This window comes from Adiantum capillus-veneris, chromosome 10 (assembly GCF_014529385.1).
Source record: "Adiantum capillus-veneris isolate H3 chromosome 10, ASM1452938v2, whole genome shotgun sequence".
Lineage (NCBI taxonomy): Eukaryota > Viridiplantae > Streptophyta > Polypodiopsida > Polypodiales > Pteridaceae > Adiantum > Adiantum capillus-veneris.
In genome coordinates, this window is record NC_140940.1 from 141,183,266 (window position 1) to 141,201,382 (window position 18,117).

The window sequence follows — 18,117 nt, forward strand, 5'->3', positions numbered from 1 at the left end:
CAATTGATAGGCACCATCTTTGAGATACCCATCTTATTCTCAATCAAACGTAGTAAATCTTCCTTTATTTCAATATATAGGTTGAATTACCAAAATGTGAGAAGAGAAATGCATGTCTATCTATATAGATACGATGATCGAAATTGAGCATGCACTCGTGAGAAAAACATATGGCTAAACTGAACTTAAGGAAGCTTTGACAAACTCAAAAATAAAAAAAGCATAAACAAACTATAAAAACTGAACTACACTACGGACCTTATAATCGTGTACAAATGTCATCCAATTGTCCAAGCGGGAGGACAATGTTTGAGTCAAGCTACAAAAAATCAATGTGAATAGTTAAGCATATCGTCTTGCAATGAAACGTCATAGACTCAAACTACAAAGTATACAGTGCGCGTCATGCAGAGGTGCCATACAAAAGTATGGTGGAGAGTTGGCACTGTGGTCTCTCCAAAAATTATAAGAAACGGAAGCCGTGCCCTGCCCCGTAGCGTTTATGTGTTGCGCCAAGCAAATGCATAGTCATGGGGTGCTGGATACAGATAACGAACCTTGTAGTGTTGTCAAGCTGGAGTCACGCTTGTGCAATTGAAACGTCCACTGTTGTGAATATATATCCTCCCTGCCAGACACAAAACACGGATCAAGACAAATACAGGAGATGTGACATATTGATTAAGCTTAAAGAGAAGCAGACCTAATTTTATATTATATGTCAAAGGTACCCTATATAAAGAGTTATGAGTGCTTTTCGATAGATTTTCCCTTGTTAAAATTGCACTATCTCTCCCTGCTCAACTGTCAACTCTTTCTCCTACCTTATGTTGTAGCCAATTTTTTATTGGGGTTAGGCGAGTCAAGATGACAAGCGAGAGAGCGAGCTTAGTGGGAAGGATGGGCGAGTGGGAGAGGGTGGGTAGTTAGGTAGGGGCAAGCCAAAGAGGGGCTTGGTTTTCCACCACGAAGATATACTTAGTAGTCCGTCCATAGGGACAACTTCCCCTTTCCATCATCCTCTTCCTATTCCACTTTCTTGTTTTGGAGGTGGAAGCCTTGGGCCTTTTTGCTCAGAGCAGGCTGGCAAAAAGAGAGGGACTTGGTGTTCTGAAGTTCGGCATTGTGATGGGGTGGTCCTGAAATGAGCATGCGAGGGGAGACTTGTGATGAAGCTAGGGCCCCGTATGGGTGAGGTAACAATAGCCCTAAAGCCATTTGGGGGTATTGCCATTGCTTGGGATCAAGTGCAAACATAATAAGGTGCTTGAGAGAGCGGTGTGAACGGACTCACTTTTGACTTGGGAAATCCATTTGAGAGATTTGTTGCTAGAGGTGCTTTGACACCTATACTCTCAAACCTTGGAGCCAAGTAGCATTAATGGAGCTGATAAGACACCATCCAACAAGAAAGTGGTGCAACAAAGGAACTATTACCATATCAAACCACTGTTTGTTGTAGCATTGTTCTTTCAAAAGAGATTTCAGTCCTATCTTTCGAGCTTCTTCACCCAAGTGCATAGCCCAATTCATGTCGTCTGATGATGATTGGCCTCCTTGAGGATGGTGTTGTGTTGTGATCAGGTGCTGAAATATGAATCTTCCAATGCTTCTGAATGAGATGCCTTGTGTCGTGATGTTCTTTGGGGTCTGCTTTCCCATCAGCGTCCGCAGAAGCACGGCTCAACATAGTAGACCTCTATGGGATTCACACCATGGCCAGCTACAAATCGATTACGGAGGTTTCAATTGTTTTACATCCAATTTGCAGGGATTTGACGGAGGAAAGTTGTATGGTATGGCTCTGATGCAATATGGCGGGTTTACGACGTGCCGCCTACAAAAAAAGCCAGTGATGACAAGACAACAGAGCTGATTAATGCCATGATTTTTATTCATCTGCAATGTTCATGATGATGGCATTGGCTATAGTTGTGGTGATGGCTAGCTTTCTGTCGCAGAAAGTAGTGGCCTTCAATTGCAGGTTGAAGTTGTCGAACTTGCGCACCTGAAGCACTGTTGCTGACGATGTGGCTGCTGCGAAATTGAAGTTGCTTGTCAGCGCTGCTCCGAACTCCTGCAGCGCTATTCAACAAAGCTCTGTTGGCGAACTTGCGGACCTGATGCAGTGTTGATGACGACGTGGCTGCTGTGGACTTGAAGTTGCTTGTCAGCGCTGCTTCGAACTCCTGCAGCGCTTTATTCTTTGATTGCTAGCTGACGTAGAGCTTTTCATGGCAGTGTTTTTTTTTTAATAGCTTTTCATTGCAGCATTTTACGTTTTTTTTTTTAATGAGCTGGAGTTATTTATTAACGCCACGTGGAGCCTTGTGCATCCAGATACTGGAAAGAACACCTTTGGCTCACCAAGTAAACAATATCAAATAAACTTTTTGGCACTCAAAATGCATCCGATAGGATTGGGAGTCGTGGCTATTGTCCTTGTCTTACATGAGTGTGGACTCTGGTTGGAGCTCTCTCCACAATTTGTGTCAAAAAGGTTAAGGACTTGTCTTGGGGTAAGCGGCCACCCGTTTTGTGGTACGTCCAGAAACTGACGCTCTATTGCATGGCTGGACTGACGCATTGTTCAGACTCCAGCCATGCAATACCCGTTCAGATTCCAGCCATGCAATACCCGTTTTGTGGTACCCAGGACTGACGCTCATAATTTCTCTAGTTGGGGCCGCAGTCTGAACCTAGCCTAAGAGCCCGTCCCACCAAGCGCATGGGGGGGCTCAAAGTGCTGCAAGCGCAGAGCCTACTGGTCACGCGACGTGCTTACAACGCATGGATGGGTTCAACACTTGCGCTCCAGCCGCTGAAAGAATTTGCCCCTAACCAAGTTTTTGCATTGTATCAAGGAATCTCTGCTGCAAAACTCTGAAATGGTCATTTCTGAAGCACGTGTTGCTGCAGCTCGGGTTTTCAGAGTAAAACCATGGCTATTGTGCAGCCTTTCGTGTGACACGTATGAGCACTTATAGTGCATGAAAAGGCATAAACACTGCCGCCCCTGGAAGTATTAGAATTTAGGTCTCTTAGTGTTTTCTTATCCATTCGAGTGGCCTTGGCCCTTAACCATTAGGACAGAGACCTCTTGCAAGTTGAACATTGACCAATGAACAGCTGACTTATTACCCACAGAAAGTTCAGCGGGAGTTTACGGTCGAACACGTGAGCGGATCGAGAGTTTCGAAGTAGGCTTCAAGAAGCATACCACTACCATGACCTCGAGATAAGACTTGCTGCGACCAGCGCCAAAATGGCCAAATTCAGCCCTATTTGGCCGAGAGGAGCTCTAATTTGGCACCCAATTTGGTCAGCCCTCTTGTTTATCTCATATTTGCTCTTAATCTCATGTTTGGCAGATGATCTTGAGGTGGTGTACCCCTCCTCTGTTCCCCTGGGCTCCTATCTACCGCCCCAGAGAGATGCCCTCAATTTGGTTTTGGCCTCTCCAAATGGTATGTTTAATCTCATTGTCAAGACATGGAGAAGCTCCTCCACTCTCTATTGCATGGCTGGAGTCAGGCATATCTGGATCAGCCCTTATCCCATGTACTGGGCAGCCAACAATGCCCTGCCTCTTCAGGTTGCCTCCTCATGCTGGCTCTACCTCTCTCAGGACGGAGATCTCGCCCTGCAATATGACGATAACAAGACGGAATGGTGCACGCACACTGCCGGCATGGGCATCTCCAACCTCACTCTCCTCGATTCTGGCAACCTTGTCTTGTATACAAAACAGGGCTTGATTGCTTGGCAGAGCTTTGGACAGAGCCCTGCTTTTGCTCTTTACTCTGGCATGAATTTGACCTCCAATATGACCATCTTCTCTGCTGTGCTTTTCCCGGATGGCGATTCAAACTTCAATGTGCGCGGAAGCTATGCTATGCAGCTCTTCAACCACTCCAAATTGGTTCTCTTTAGCAACACAAATGATAGTTTTGTGTACTGGAGCACCTCCATATCTAGTGGCCATCTTCATGCTGGCACAGGTCAAGTTTCCTACATCACGTTGGATGACGCCTTCACCTTTCATGCCAACAGCTCTAAAGCTCTCGGATCTCTTCCTCCTACCGTCGACATAGCCAGTAATTTCAGGTCTGCTATGAGGGTTGCCCTTGTAGATCCGACCTCTGCTAACTTGCTAGCATTCTACAGAACTAATCTTACTTGGAACCTGTTCTTCAACTCCTCCATCAGCACCTGCCAGAACATCACCCACTGTGGGAATTTTGCCATCTGTAATGCAAGTACGGAAGCATGCGGTTGTCCGCCAAACTTTGTTCAAGATGGGCGAGATTGCAAGCCAAAAACAGATGCATTTCCATGCCTGAGTTCTGCAGAATCTAGCTTTTACAAGTTTGTCTCTGTGAATGTCTCCTTTCAACCTCAGATATCGAGTCATGCATCACCATCAACGGACAATTGCAGCTTGCTATGTGCACATAGTTGTGTGTGCCGGGTAGCTCTCTACGACACAGATACAAGCTCCTGCTCTCTCTTCTCAAGTTTGCCAACTGTGCCTTCAGGGGAAGATAGCAAGCAGGTGATGCTACTCAAGCTGCCTATGGAGACCCATTCTTCAAAGAAGCATCTTATGGTGATCCTAGGGTTGGTTTGTGCGGTAATTGCCGCATGTTTGTGCTCAGCATTCACAATAGCAGTCATTCGTTGCTCCAAACGGCGAAAACAGAAAGAAAAATCAAGCGGGTCACCAAATGAGGAACTCTTTTTGCAGGCTCTACCAAGGCTACCACCGAAGTACACGTATAAGGAGCTAGAGGAAGCGACAAGGGGCTTCTCAACAGAGCTTGGTGCAGGGGCGTTTGGGGGGGTGTATGAGGGAGTGCTGCCATCGGGTGTCAAGGTAGCGGTAAAGAAGCTCGAAGAGGGAGGCAAGCACAGCTTGGTGCAGTTCAGAGCAGAAGTAGCAAGCATTGGTAGTGTTTCGCATATGAACTTGGTCACATTGAAGGGATTTTGCCATGATGGCGAATGCAGACTGTTAGTGTATGAGCATATGGGGTCGGGATCCTTAGATAGGTGGTTGTTTAGGAAAGGGGAGGCAAAGTCGAATCTGGGATGGGACCAAAGGTGCAAGATCGCCAACGACACTGCAAAGGGTTTAGCATACTTGCATCATGAGTGTGCAGAGAGAATTGTGCACTGTGATGTTAAACCAGAGAACATTTTGCTGGATGAGGATTTCAACGCCAAGGTGGGCGACTTCGGGCTTGCTAAGCTGATGGGGAAGGAGCGGCAGAGCTTTGCAATGACCACTTTGAAAGGCACCCGTGGCTATCTCGCACCTGAATGGTTGAAGGATGCCACCATTACTGCCAAATCGGATGTCTACAGCTTCGGGGTAGTCCTGCTTGAGCTCATAAGTGGGCGGCGCTGCCTTGATTCTGACTATGGATACCTCCCCACACTTGCCTTCCGCATCGCCAGTGCATCAAGCATTCACAGCCATGTAGGGAGTTCTCTTGACAAGTCACAAGGGAGGCAATGGATGCTTGATCCTGCAAATGCACCTGATGCATTACTAGAAGGTTCATGGCACAGCTCCTCTTCTAATCCCTTTGACCATTCGAGCATGGAGGCTTTGATGGACCCATCCCTGTGTCAGGATGGCGATGTCACGCCTGCCAACCTGGAGCGGATGGTCTTTATTGGGCTTTGGTGTGTCCAACCCAGTCCGGCGGCTCGCCCGCCCATGAATATGGTGGTGCAGATGCTAGAGGGCATGGTGGCGGTGCCTCCCCCGCCACTCCAGATACCATTCTGGCAGGAGGCTGATGAGCTCTTCACAAATGCGTCTACTATGTCGTTCAACTGCATAGCTTTTTCCGACCCTTTTGAAGACCACAACTCGGGCTCGAGGACAGCTGAATTTGCTGCTTGAAAGATCGCAATTCCAGCTCACCGGAGAGCAGCTTTGGCGAGGTTTTGGGAAGATTGCATGTGCGAGTCAGGTGTTGGCCGGAGGGAAGTGTTTGAATGTATGGGATGCAATGCACTCTGCTTTGTAAGAACTTGGATAAGGTCAAGAGAAGCTGTCTGCACATGGTCTATGATAGCTACCAGCGACAAGGAGTCTATCGCAACCAAGCCATCAAGGGGCCCTAAGGGTCCTCAATTCACACCGACGTGGTTTCCGCGTCAAGTCCCTCTGAGAGAACGACTCTTTCTACCTAGTGATCTCTCTTTCTCAGGCTTTTACTTGTGTTGTAAGATCTTGGTTGACTAGATTCATGGTGGTAGCAAATGTAATTGTTTCAGATAGCAGGTTTAGTCATATGCATATATGTGAAGAAGATCTTTATTGTTTGATAACAGATCAAACGGGCGGTCAACTGGTCAGACACGAAGCCGGACACTACATTTGTACTTTATTAGTTTTCCGAGCTAGTGTAGTAGTACCTGTGTAAATCTCAATTCCAGAGTAACAATCAATCTCTGAGTTGTAATTTTGTTATGTTATTTGTAAAGGTCCGTGTGAGTCGGTCACTGGTCATTTAAAATGCCCTAGGTATAAATGTCAATAACCTTAATGTGAAGGGAGGTTTATCTTTAGAAGAAGAAGGGAGCTCAAAAAACGTACGTTCAAGTTACAAGCTGCTCCACTTTGTAATCATCGCAGTTAATGAATGGGTAATCCGTTTTCAATTCCGAAACTTGCATTGTGTTCCTCTTTCTTTGCTCTTTAATTAAAGTGTAAGCATTGTCAATTTTGCGGTGGTTCGCGACTACGCGTCTGTGAGCTATAAATGTAGATTTGAATGTTTAAATCATTGTTTATAGTTGTTTTGATCATAGGAGAGTGTTCTTAAATCATAGGACAACATTTCTGGTATGTTCTGTTGCAATTTTCATTATTTTTTTCATGATGGATCGTGATTTTGGTACCTTGTTGGATTGCGACCAGACTTGTTAGGATAGTGCCCTTAGGTGTCCTAAACCTCCTCCTAAAGTTTCGTTGCTTTTCGAGTCCGTTCGAGTGTCGAAATGATGTGATGATCTAGAGCTGTGAGAAAAGATATAGGCAGATTTCCATGATCATTGAGTGTTGGTTTGCTTGTTGAGCTAGTGTGTTTGCTTGTTAAGGTTCACTTCATGAGATTGACGATCTGATAGAGTCTCCGTGTTCCATCTGAGTCACTTTCCTTGAGTATTGACATTATGTTAGTGTCAGAAAGCTATGCTGTAGGCATCCGTCGCGACGATCCGCTGACATTGGCGTCGTTGTCGGGGATATGATCCTTAGATGGTGAGTGACCTAGTGTGTATTTAGAACGTTCTTTTTCAAAGATTTGTCTCCATTCCATTTACACCTTAGCAGTGAAACAGCTAGACACGGGGTTTAGTGTTTGATAGAGTTTAAAAGTCGAGGACTTGCTAGATCTTCTTGAGAAGTAAAGAGGGTTGTGAGTGAGATAGCCAAAAGCATTTCATTCTTCGATTTTCTCTATGCTTTTAGAGTGTTGTACCGTTTTCCGTTACGACTTTATTTTGTACCGTTGTGTTTGTTTTTGTTTCATGTTTCATTTCAGTATTTAGGAGTAGGGTAAATAGAAACTACCACCATCAAATTTGGGTTAAAAATTGAAGAAAAAAATGATGAAAACCATACTTTGGCCGAAATGATCATAACTTTCAAATTTTGAAAATTTGATGGCAGAGACCGTAAAAACGATCCAAATTCAAAAATTTGTTAATCAAGGGTATTAACATACTCTCTAGAATCAATCTGGGAAGTTTTGATAGATTCTGTGGAGGAACATGGATCGCGATCCACGCATCCTAAAAAACCATTTTTGGTGAAAAGTGACCAATTACAGTGAGCATTAGTGAAAAACTGCTCTGATCAAGTTTGCTTGAAAGAAAAACTCAAAAATCACATATGAATTGGCTGTATAGTAAAACAGGCATTGCAGACACAAAATTGAGCAAATCGAGATTTTGAGATCCAAATTTAGAAAGTGGTGAGATTTGACTTCTCGAGGGCATAAAGAACCAACATAACAAAATTCATGAAAAAATGATGCCAAACATGGATCGTGATCCATGTACCTTCATTTGGGGCTAATATTTGACAAGTAGATTTTTGATAACTAGTGGAACAACTTTGCCAAAAGGGGCCATAACAAAAAAATTGAAAAAAGTTGGTCAAAATAGCCAAATACAGAAACTAATCAAAAACTGCAGGGCAGACAGAAAAACTCAATTTTGATTAGAAAAAAGTTGGCCAAATTCAAAAAGATTTGGGGAAGAGTATCACCATAACATGGACTACAAGCGCACCAAGTTTCATGTCAAAATGTGGTCAAACATGGATTGTAATCCATGTATCTCATGAAAATTTTTTGGTTGAGATTTGAGCAGTAGGTAGCTGAGACATAGACAAACACTTTTTCCAAAAGAACCATATGCAAAAAAGTTATAAAAAGTGGCCATTGCGGCCAAAACCAGAACATTGTCAAAACTGTCACAGCAGACTGTAGAAGTCAATTTTGGTTGGACAAAATTGATCCAAATTCAAAATTTCTTGGTGAGCAGTCTACAAACATCAAAAGCTATTATCACACCAAACTTTTAGATCCAAAAGTGGTGGAACATGTATCGCGATCCATGTACCCCTGAGAATTTTTTGGACAGAAAATTTTCAAGCCTGTAGCAGAGACCATTGTGAACAAAAGTCCCCAAAGAATTTTTGTCAAAAAAGTCCAAGAAAGTCATCAAAAGAGTAAAAAATTGCTCAAAGCGGAAAACCCTAAAACAAACTTAGAGATTGACTTTTGCTTGACCTAAAGTGGTCCAAATCATACAAAAAGCATATAGCAGGGATCAGGAGACTAAGGACAAGCTGAGTGCACAGTCTCATTACCTTCTGACACATAGGTACATGGATCGCGATCCATGTTCCTTTGTCACAAACTGATACCATATTTGCACCATAGCTAGAGCCTATCACAAGGAGTCTAGTGGTCTTTTTAAAAGTGAATTTGGATACCAAAAACCAAGTCAAAAGTCCTGAATTACCAAGTACTCTATGCAAGTGCCAGAAATGACCTAACTTTCAATCCAGAGGTCCATTTTCAAAAATTTTGATACCATAGGACCTCCTAATCATGTTGATTTTGATGATACCAAATAAAGTTAATATGGGTTCCAAACATGGATCGCGATCCATGTACCCATAGTGACAGCTTGACTTGAAACTTTCCAGATCAGTAGGGTATATACAAGGAAACATATCCCCAACTCCAATTTTGGAAAAAATTGAGCAAATTTGGGTCAAAAGGGAGCAAACAGGTGACAGACTGAAAACCGCCCTGTAGACATAGTGTTGGCTATTTGACCTATCAAACCAAGTGTGCGCTCCTTGCTGCACTGTCGAAGCAAGGGACTTGCCGATACACCGTGTGCGAGCCACAAATGGCTTCAAGCACACAACAAGACTAATCTAGCAAGCTCAAGAGAGCAAAGGGTGTGTCACTCACCGCTCTATGCTCGCCTTCGTGGTGGATTCCTCGCCACGATGAAGAAGAAGCTGCAGTCGTGCCGCGCTCAACCGCTTCGCCGCTGTCGTGCCTTCGTAATGCTCGATCGCACACACACTCTACCTCTCTCTCTCTCTCACACACATACACACACACACGAGGAGGTGAAGAAGAAGAAGATGGAGATGGAGATGCAGCAAGAGCACTCTTCTATTGCACAAATGAGAGAATGAGTGGATTTTAGTTTAGTTGGCTTTTATATGAGCTCACCCCATTCACACTTGGGCGCCCATGCTTAGCCAACTAATCCCTTGAATGTCCCAGTTAGAGTGCGCCTCTCATCGGCGATCACTCTTACCCTTTTCCTATTGGTCCGACAAGCCCGATACCTGACTCTACCAAATACATAATACACGTCCGTCGTAGGTGATGGGGTGTCCGTGAGCCGTGAGGGTTAACATGCCCCCCTTCCTGATGTAGATTCTGTCCTCGGAAGCTATTGAGTTGAAGCTCGTTCATCAAGGTGGAAGACCATTTGAAATGAATGTCCTTAGCCTTCTTCAGTCACTGCAAAATCAAACAACATTGGCACAGTAATTGCATTCTCATAAGTGATTAAAAAGCAAATGCAGTTTTAGGTAGACAAATTGATTGGTAAAAGAATTTCAAACAATTTGTCAGCAATGAACATTAAATTGCAATGTAATCAAATGCATAAACAGATGTAAAGGTAAAAAATTAAACAAGTCCGGGGTCGCTTATTTGACGGTCGAAAGGCACTAGAGATCGAATATTAATACCATGGGTAAGCTTCTTAATTTTCTGTGGTCAATTAAGTTGTTTAATCGCGAGAGCCAAGTATTCATGTTCGAGGGCTGACTAGAGGCTATATCTAGAAGACCTTGTAGTTAAGCTACCATAAAAGGAATTTCTCATGAAATCATCGCCTTACTGATTACTTTTTCTTTGACCCCCCAAAGTCTTTTCACAGTGATTCAATTTTGATGTGTGTGCTTATTTTGTATGGCTTGTGTTTTTTGCTTTTCAAGTAAAAGCGCCCATACTGGGAACCTCTAGGGCTCTAGTACCATAGGCAATACATCTGAGTGAAGTACCAAATCAAGCTGAGATTTCTCTTCCAGCTTAAGATTTTACAGTGTGGCACTTTGATTTTTTGTTTGTTCTTTTTCAACATTTTAATTTTGTAACTTTGGGGGGTCATATAACACTGATACACCTCCCCAGGCTCATCACACTAGTAAACTCCCTTTATAATACTTAAGCTAAAGGTCAATAGGGTCAAGCCCACTAGAAAGCCCTAGTACATTTCACACAATGCTGCCTAAATCAGATTAAGAACCTAAGTAACCATTAATTATTAGGAAGGCATTCCCCATGGTATTAAGAGAAGATTTCTAACACCTAACTTGGTCAAACTAGTTTGTCGGACTGCTTGATTTTTAAACATAGACAAGTGATTATGACAAAAAATTACATTGAATTAAATGTTTGATACTAAGCAAATGCGGTGAATATTAGGCTACCAATCACAATTAAAGCTGACAATCATAGATGCAAAAAAGATAAGGGGTAATGCTAATGGACAAGAAACACTTGTTTGTGTCGATGGTCGCGCTTGATTTGAAGAGTGAGTCGAGATAAAGATTCCATGAAGGTCCAAATCCTACCAATAGCAACACGCTCCTCTACACACTAGGAAACAAAAGGAATACCTCCAGGAGGCACATTAGTGGAAAAATGTACCAACACTTATTGAACACAAAAAAAAACATAAGAAACCCTAACCTAATTATTTGCACTCCCCCTAGAGAGTCAAGGGAATAGGATATTGTAGAGGTTGGGGGGAAACCCTAAGGCTAAACCCGTATCTTCGTCGTCGAGATAAACAAAGTCATCATCCATGAGACCATATGTGCCATCCGTGTAGTCGTGTAAATTTTCTTCTTCATCATAGGTGCCCATGTTTACTAAGAAGGTCACTAAACGCCTATAGTCATCTTGGTCAAAAGGGTAGGCTTGTGCAATGGGAGAAACGCTCTCTACTAAGTATGGATCAGACGTGGTCAAGAGACGTATCAGCCATTCTAACTCCTCAAAATTCCTCTCACATGCTAGCGTACCTATCAAATCCCATTCACATGCAGGCACTGGAAAGACCATGTGAAATATTTGTGAAAAGTAACGAGGGTACCTCTCACCCAAGGCAGGAGTGGATGACTCTAGCGTACTAGCCATATCTGTACACGCAAATAGATGATGGTTATAGTGCAAATATTACAAGGGTCATGTTCTTGTGCATAATTTGTCTTTATGATTTGTGTTATGGCCCTTGCTCTTTTAATTTTTTAGCTTGTTTTTGTGAGTATAAGGCTTTATATATACATTCCCTAAGATTGGAGATTAAGAGGTCAGGGAGAAAGGTTGAGAGGGAAGCAAGTGAATGATGGATGTCCACAAACACTCCCCCCTGGGGTAGATCATACCGTTTGAAATGATGTCGTCACCCTTTGAAACCAATTGTTCCAGTTGGTAATAGGTGAGGATTTTTACCAGTAGTTTTCTATTACCCTAGGTGCCTCGTCAAGTTGCAAGGGTGGTAAGGTACTCTCCCAGGATCGAGCTTGAAGTGGTTCATGGAACTCCCCCCTTCTTGAGCTAGGTGGAATAAATTGGTTTTGCCTTGGAGCCCAAACTAACTCTGGACTAGGTGTGTAGCATTCTGTGATCTTTCCCTTCCCACGGTCTGCCATTGGCTTTAGCATTACACTGTTTGACTCATATGGGTTTGTTGTCGATAGGGAAGGACACATTTTACGTTTAGGTACCCAAATTTTCTCATTTCCATCATAGTAGCCTTGGGCTTCTAATAGTTGTTTTGGAATCCATCGTGATTTGGTCTTGACTCTCCTAGGGCGCACTCTTGGTTTTCCCGGGAATTTTTTTCTTGGAATGGATGGGAGGGTTGAGGTAGTTGGAAGTAAGGCCTTGGGGACCCATTGATATGTACTCTTAGGTCGTGCAGGTTGAGTACTTGCAATATTACTGCTTGCTGCAACTACAAGTGTTGAAGTGCTAGATTCATGGGTAGCTGGCAAAGACGAGTTAACCACCTTGGCTTGTGAATGTTGGCTATCCTTCAACTTTGCTAGAGTTTGCAATGTAGGTGACTTTGCTTGAATGATAGGGGTAAGAGTCGGTGGTCGCGTCGTGACACTACCAGTATCCCAATCAATAGTGCATTTGGTTGCCAACATCCAGGTGCGTCCCAGGTTTACGTTGCCTTCCATAGCTCCTGCGGACATGACTAGAAACCTCTGCACTATGCTTCCATTGTCATAGACAACAGGGGTCTGAAGGACTCCAAGAATAGCAGTTTTCTTTTTATTAATGTCCTTGACTTGCATCGTACTCGGGGATAGGGTCGGTTTCCCTAATTGACACCAAACTCCATAGGATAATAAATTGTGTTTAGCTCCCGTATCTAATAAGGCATTGTATAGTACTTTCCCATAGGGGCTATTTAGCTCAATTGGGTATCGTAGGGGTGACTCAAATTCTAATGAGTCGTCATCTGTGTCCTCGAAAAATGCTTGCGTGATTCCCATATTAGCCTCTCGTTGGCGTCTAAGACGTTGTTGTCGTTCTCGAGCCTCAACTCTTGCTTGGATTTTTTAAAGCTCTGCTTGTTCCTTGGCAGCCTTCTTTTGATGGATGGCTTGCAACTCTTCCTGGCTTAGAGAATCATAATATCTTTCGAATTTACTCCCATTAAGGAATCCAATGGTTTCAACTCCATCTAAAGTCTCCACACGAATGGTACCTTGCGGAGTAATTTCACACACTCGGTATGGTTCCTTACCAACGTATTTCAATTTCTTCTTTTCATTACGTACCCCGTACATAAGAACTTTATCACCAACCTTGATGTCTTTATCCTTTAAATGGCTATCAAACCAATTCTTTCTCCTATCCTTCTCCACTAGAGCATTTCGCACAGCTAATTGCCTTTCTTCATCTACCCTTTCTAGGATATATAATCACTCCACTAAGGGGTTACCATCCCAAACTTCTTGAGAAGCTACTTGAAGATTAGGAATGACAAACTCCCATGGCATAACTGCTTCTTGGCCATACACCAACTTAAACGGTGTGCAATTAATAGAAACTTTATACGCAGTACGATAAGCCCATAAAGCTGATGTAAGCTTTAGGTCCCAATCAGTGCGATGAGCCTCGACTGTCTTTGTCAAAATGGAGATGAGAGTTTTGTTGGTACTCTCAGCTTGGGGATAATAGGGTGTAGACTTGTGGTGAGATATCATGAAGTTTGATGTGAGTTCTTTTATTACTTCATTTATAAAATGAGTTCCATTGTCACTCACAAGTTCAAAGGGGCATCCAAAACGTGTGATAATGTTCTCAAAGAGGAACTTCGCTGTTGTTTTTGCATCCGCCTTTCGTGTTGCTTTTGCTTCAACCCATTTGGTTAAATAGTCGGTAGCGACAATGATATATCGTGATTGCGTGTTACGTGCAACTGGACTAATCGGTCCTACAAAGTCTAAGCCCCACTTTTCAAATGGTTGGGTTACCTTGATGGGATGTAGAGGCATCGTATCCCTTCTTTGTGGCTTGTTGAAGCGTTGGCATTTATCACATCCCTTTGCAAAAAGTGATGCATCCTTAAACAGAGTGGGCCACCAATAGCCTGACTATAAGATCTTTTGGGCAGTCAACTTTCCTGAAAAGTGACCACCAGCTACGCCCATGTGTGCCTTTTGTAGAATATATAAATACTCATCCTCGCGGGCACAGCGTCTAAGAACATCATCTTTTCCTCTCTTATAGAGAGTTCTAGCCAGTAAGCAATAGGGTTCGCATTCCTTGATTAATTTTTGAGCTATATCTTTTCGAAGTTCTTTGGGTGGAAAACCATTAACTAAGAAGTTAACAATCTTTTCACTCCATTCAGGCATTGTCTCAACAATGAACAAAGGAGTATCAGGAAATTCATCATCAACCCCCGTAGGAGCTTCGCCATTAGGGATACGAGATAAATGATCCGCCATGACATGTTTCCTCCCAGGCCTCACAACAACGGTGAAGTCAAACTCAAGAAGAATTAAGAACCATCGTGTAATTCGACCTGTGGAACACGGCTTGTTTACCAAATATAGCAATGCTTGATGATCAACATAAAACACAAACTTGGTAGCAAGAAGGTAATAGCGAAATTTCTTTACTGCGTAAATCATAGCTAGACCTTCGCGCTCTGTAGTAGTGTAGTTCATCTCGGCATCATTTAATTGGCGACTTGCAAAGCTAATAGGGTAGTCCAATTTATGTTCTCCTGGTTGAGTCTTTTTTGGCACAATGATTATTGGAGAAACCCATTTCTGAGTGCTCAATAGGGTATATGAATCCACATTGGATAAGTTTTTCAATCTCCTCTTGTACAATTTTGGCGTACTTAGGATTCATTGGATAGGGTCGTTGCTGGACGGGTTTAGCAGTGTTGATCATGGGAATTGTATGTTTCACCACAGAAGGTGGAACGCCCTTCATGTCATGATATGTCCAAGCAAAGATATCCTTGTATTCCTTGAGGAGCTCCTTAAGTACAGCCTCTTCAATTTCGGTAAGGTCTTGAGCAATAAAGATTGGTTTAGACTCCTCACCTGGTTCTGCTAATTCTATCTCTTTAACTACCGCTGGACCATCATAGACTCCACTGCTTCCATTGGTAGGTATTTGTTGGGCTTTGGCATACACAACCTTTCGCTCCCCCGTGGTATAAGATTTAAAATGTTCAAGAGCCGTATGTAAGTCAGCAGGCTCTTGTCCTGACGGAAACCTTTCTTTTAGTTCTGCCTCCTTTTGTTGTTGTGCTAACTCTCGGTTTTGACGTCTTCTTATAGTTCGACTCAATTTTGGCTCTGTAACCTCCAATTGAGCGAGGTCAATGGGTCGCGGGCTGCACCACATGACACTCTGGAGATGTTCACCCCAATTGTCTACTAGCTTTCGATGAGCATCACATGCCCCTAGATAACTAAGCCATTCTGCAGTAGATCTTTCCTTGTTTATCCTAGCTCTCACATTTGCTCGATATCGTCGTCTCTTATATGACCTTTGTTTCTTGTTAAGGTTTTGATTTTGGTAAATGTTTGAACTCGACTCGCTTGTATCTTCTTCACTCTCATATAAATTACCATAGATGGTCGTACTAGACCTTGAGTGTTCAGTTTCTATACTTGGCTCACTCGATGTTTCCTCAGGTTCTGAATCCATTTCTCCCTGAGATTCTGTTTCTGATGTGTATTGGCCTGAAGCCTTTGAGGAATCATCGGTTTCACTCTCAGGTAGGTGTGCCTCTTTCTTATCATCGGATGTTACATACGCTACACCTAACATGTTTACTGGTGCAATGTGTGGTATCTCTTCCCCATCTGGTGTTACCCAGGTTGTTCCTCTAGCTCCCCATGTATCTATAGTTGCCGCTAGGTGTACCCAATCGACATTGTCTGACTCAGCCATTCTGGGTAGGATATCCATATAAGGAGAGTTCTCCCCAATATCTGTGTCTTTGTTACACGTGTAACAATACTGTAATGGAGCTGAGTGAATTGTTGTGTCTGATCGATTATCAATGATGAATTTATTTCCTAGAGGATGCGTTCGACTACTTAAAAGATCAACTCGAATGACAGAGTCTTGGAACTGTAAGTAGACGTGGTTTTTGGACTAGTCATGCACCATTTTTGCTTTCCTCATGAATGGACGCCCTAAGATCATCTCAAATGACATAGGATGCTTGGAAAAATCCATAACAATGAAAGTCTGCCTTACCTTGTGTCCCAAGACCTTGATCCTGAGATCCTTAAGCATTCCAATAGGCGTAACAATAGATCCATTAGCCATTTTTACCACTATGCTTGTGGCTTCAAGGTGAGGTCGCCCCATAGACTCCCAACAACTCTTTGTCACCATGCTGACTCCCGCACCACCGTCAAGGACTCCCTTTACAGTTAATCCTTTAGTAGTGATTGGCAGAGTAGCATTAGATTCATCACCTTCAAAGTATTGCCCCAACTTGTTAACGGGTACTTCAATTACAGATTCATGTCCCGCTAGGTCAGATGGTGGTGCTAAGTGTTCCTCATCATTCATTACCGAGTTAGGTTTGTTCATATGTGCAAATTGTGGTAATCCGGCTTGTAATTCTCCATTGAGGAAGGCTCGAAGAGCTGAGACTAGCTCGGGGTCTTTATATAGTTTGGACATGATGGTGGTTCTAACTTCTGAAGACATGAAATCCATCAATTTGGCAACATTTAATGGCATCTTGTGGGATGTAGGACCCTGACAAGAGAATGGTGAAGATGGAATCTCCACTTCCTCAAGGGGGTCTGGCATTCCCTCACCGAACATTCTCTCTAGTAGGAAAGGTGTGTGTCCACTTTCAGATGTCCTACCCTCACTCTCTTCCCGAATGATACTGGGTATAGCTAACGACCTGTAGTTCTTGTGAGGTTGAACTTGTGTGGGAAACACTGTGTCCGACATCTGGATATGTTTGGGTTCAGGTTCTAATGTTCGTTGAGTTTCTTCCACCAAACCCCTCAGTTGTTGGACTCGTTCAATTTCCACTGTTGGGTTTGGATAGGTTCCAATCTTTCTCTTGCAATCCTCATTTTTCGTCTCTCGTGGCTTATCTTGGGGGTTTGAAACTGGGTGGTTTAACTTTGAATACTCTTTTGGTGTTCGTCTTAATTCCCTCTCGTGATTCTCCTCACTGACTTTTTCCTTTGTAGTAATAGTTTTGGTCCCCGTGGTCTCTATCGAATCTGAGTCATCCTCAGGGTCATTCATATACACGGGATCCTCTCCTGCCCCTATATTAGTCTTTGAACTAGGTTTTGAGCTAGAAGCATTAAGGGATTTCTTTCTTCGTGTTTTCTTCTTTCTCGCTCGGCCAATGGATGCAACATCTCTCTCTTCGAGGATGTAATTTTGCTTTTGGAGCATCGACCATGTGAGTGCATTCACTGGTGCTATGTTTATAGTTGGTGGTGTCCCATCAACAATCTCTATTATGTTCAATGGTGTGATTTTCGGTGCGTTTGGATTGTTAGGACACTGTGTGATCAAATGATCTATGCCAAAACGATTACAAGTGAGTATTGGCATTGCCAATGCACTCCCTTGACTTGTTTGCATTAGTGCGGCATTCTTTTGCATTCTAATGGGGCACTCAGCTACTCGATGTGGTCCACCACATTCATAGCACTGAAGAGGTGGTCTCCTGGTAAAACTATTAATGTTTTGGCCTCTTGCTGCTAGCGCAGTAGCTTGATATACCGGTTTGATTTGTCCCCAATGGTCTTCCATATAGTACATGGGACACTCCTCAAGCATGTCGACTCCATAGGTGATACTAGAGTCTATGTCCTCTTCGCAATCTACATAAGTATTAGATGACTCGCAACCTATTTGGTTCATAGGTGTAGCTCTTGGATGAGGGGGTTGCGGTCCTAGCACTGGAGGTGGCAACGGTGTGGTTTGGACCACATTTTGGGTTCTA

General features: G+C 43.3%; 1 protein-coding gene across 1 annotated transcript; it reads left to right on the top strand.

Annotated features, from left to right (window-relative positions):
• The first annotated feature begins 3,112 nt into the window (after positions 1–3,112).
• On the top strand, positions 3,113–6,704 carry LOC147449757 (G-type lectin S-receptor-like serine/threonine-protein kinase SD2-5). Its single transcript, XM_086522116.1, has one exon. It carries the CDS (start codon positions 3,266–3,268, stop codon positions 5,912–5,914), a length of 2,649 nt encoding a protein of 882 aa, XP_086378242.1. The 5' UTR covers positions 3,113–3,265; the 3' UTR covers positions 5,915–6,704.
• The last annotated feature ends 11,413 nt before the right edge of the window (positions 6,705–18,117 follow it).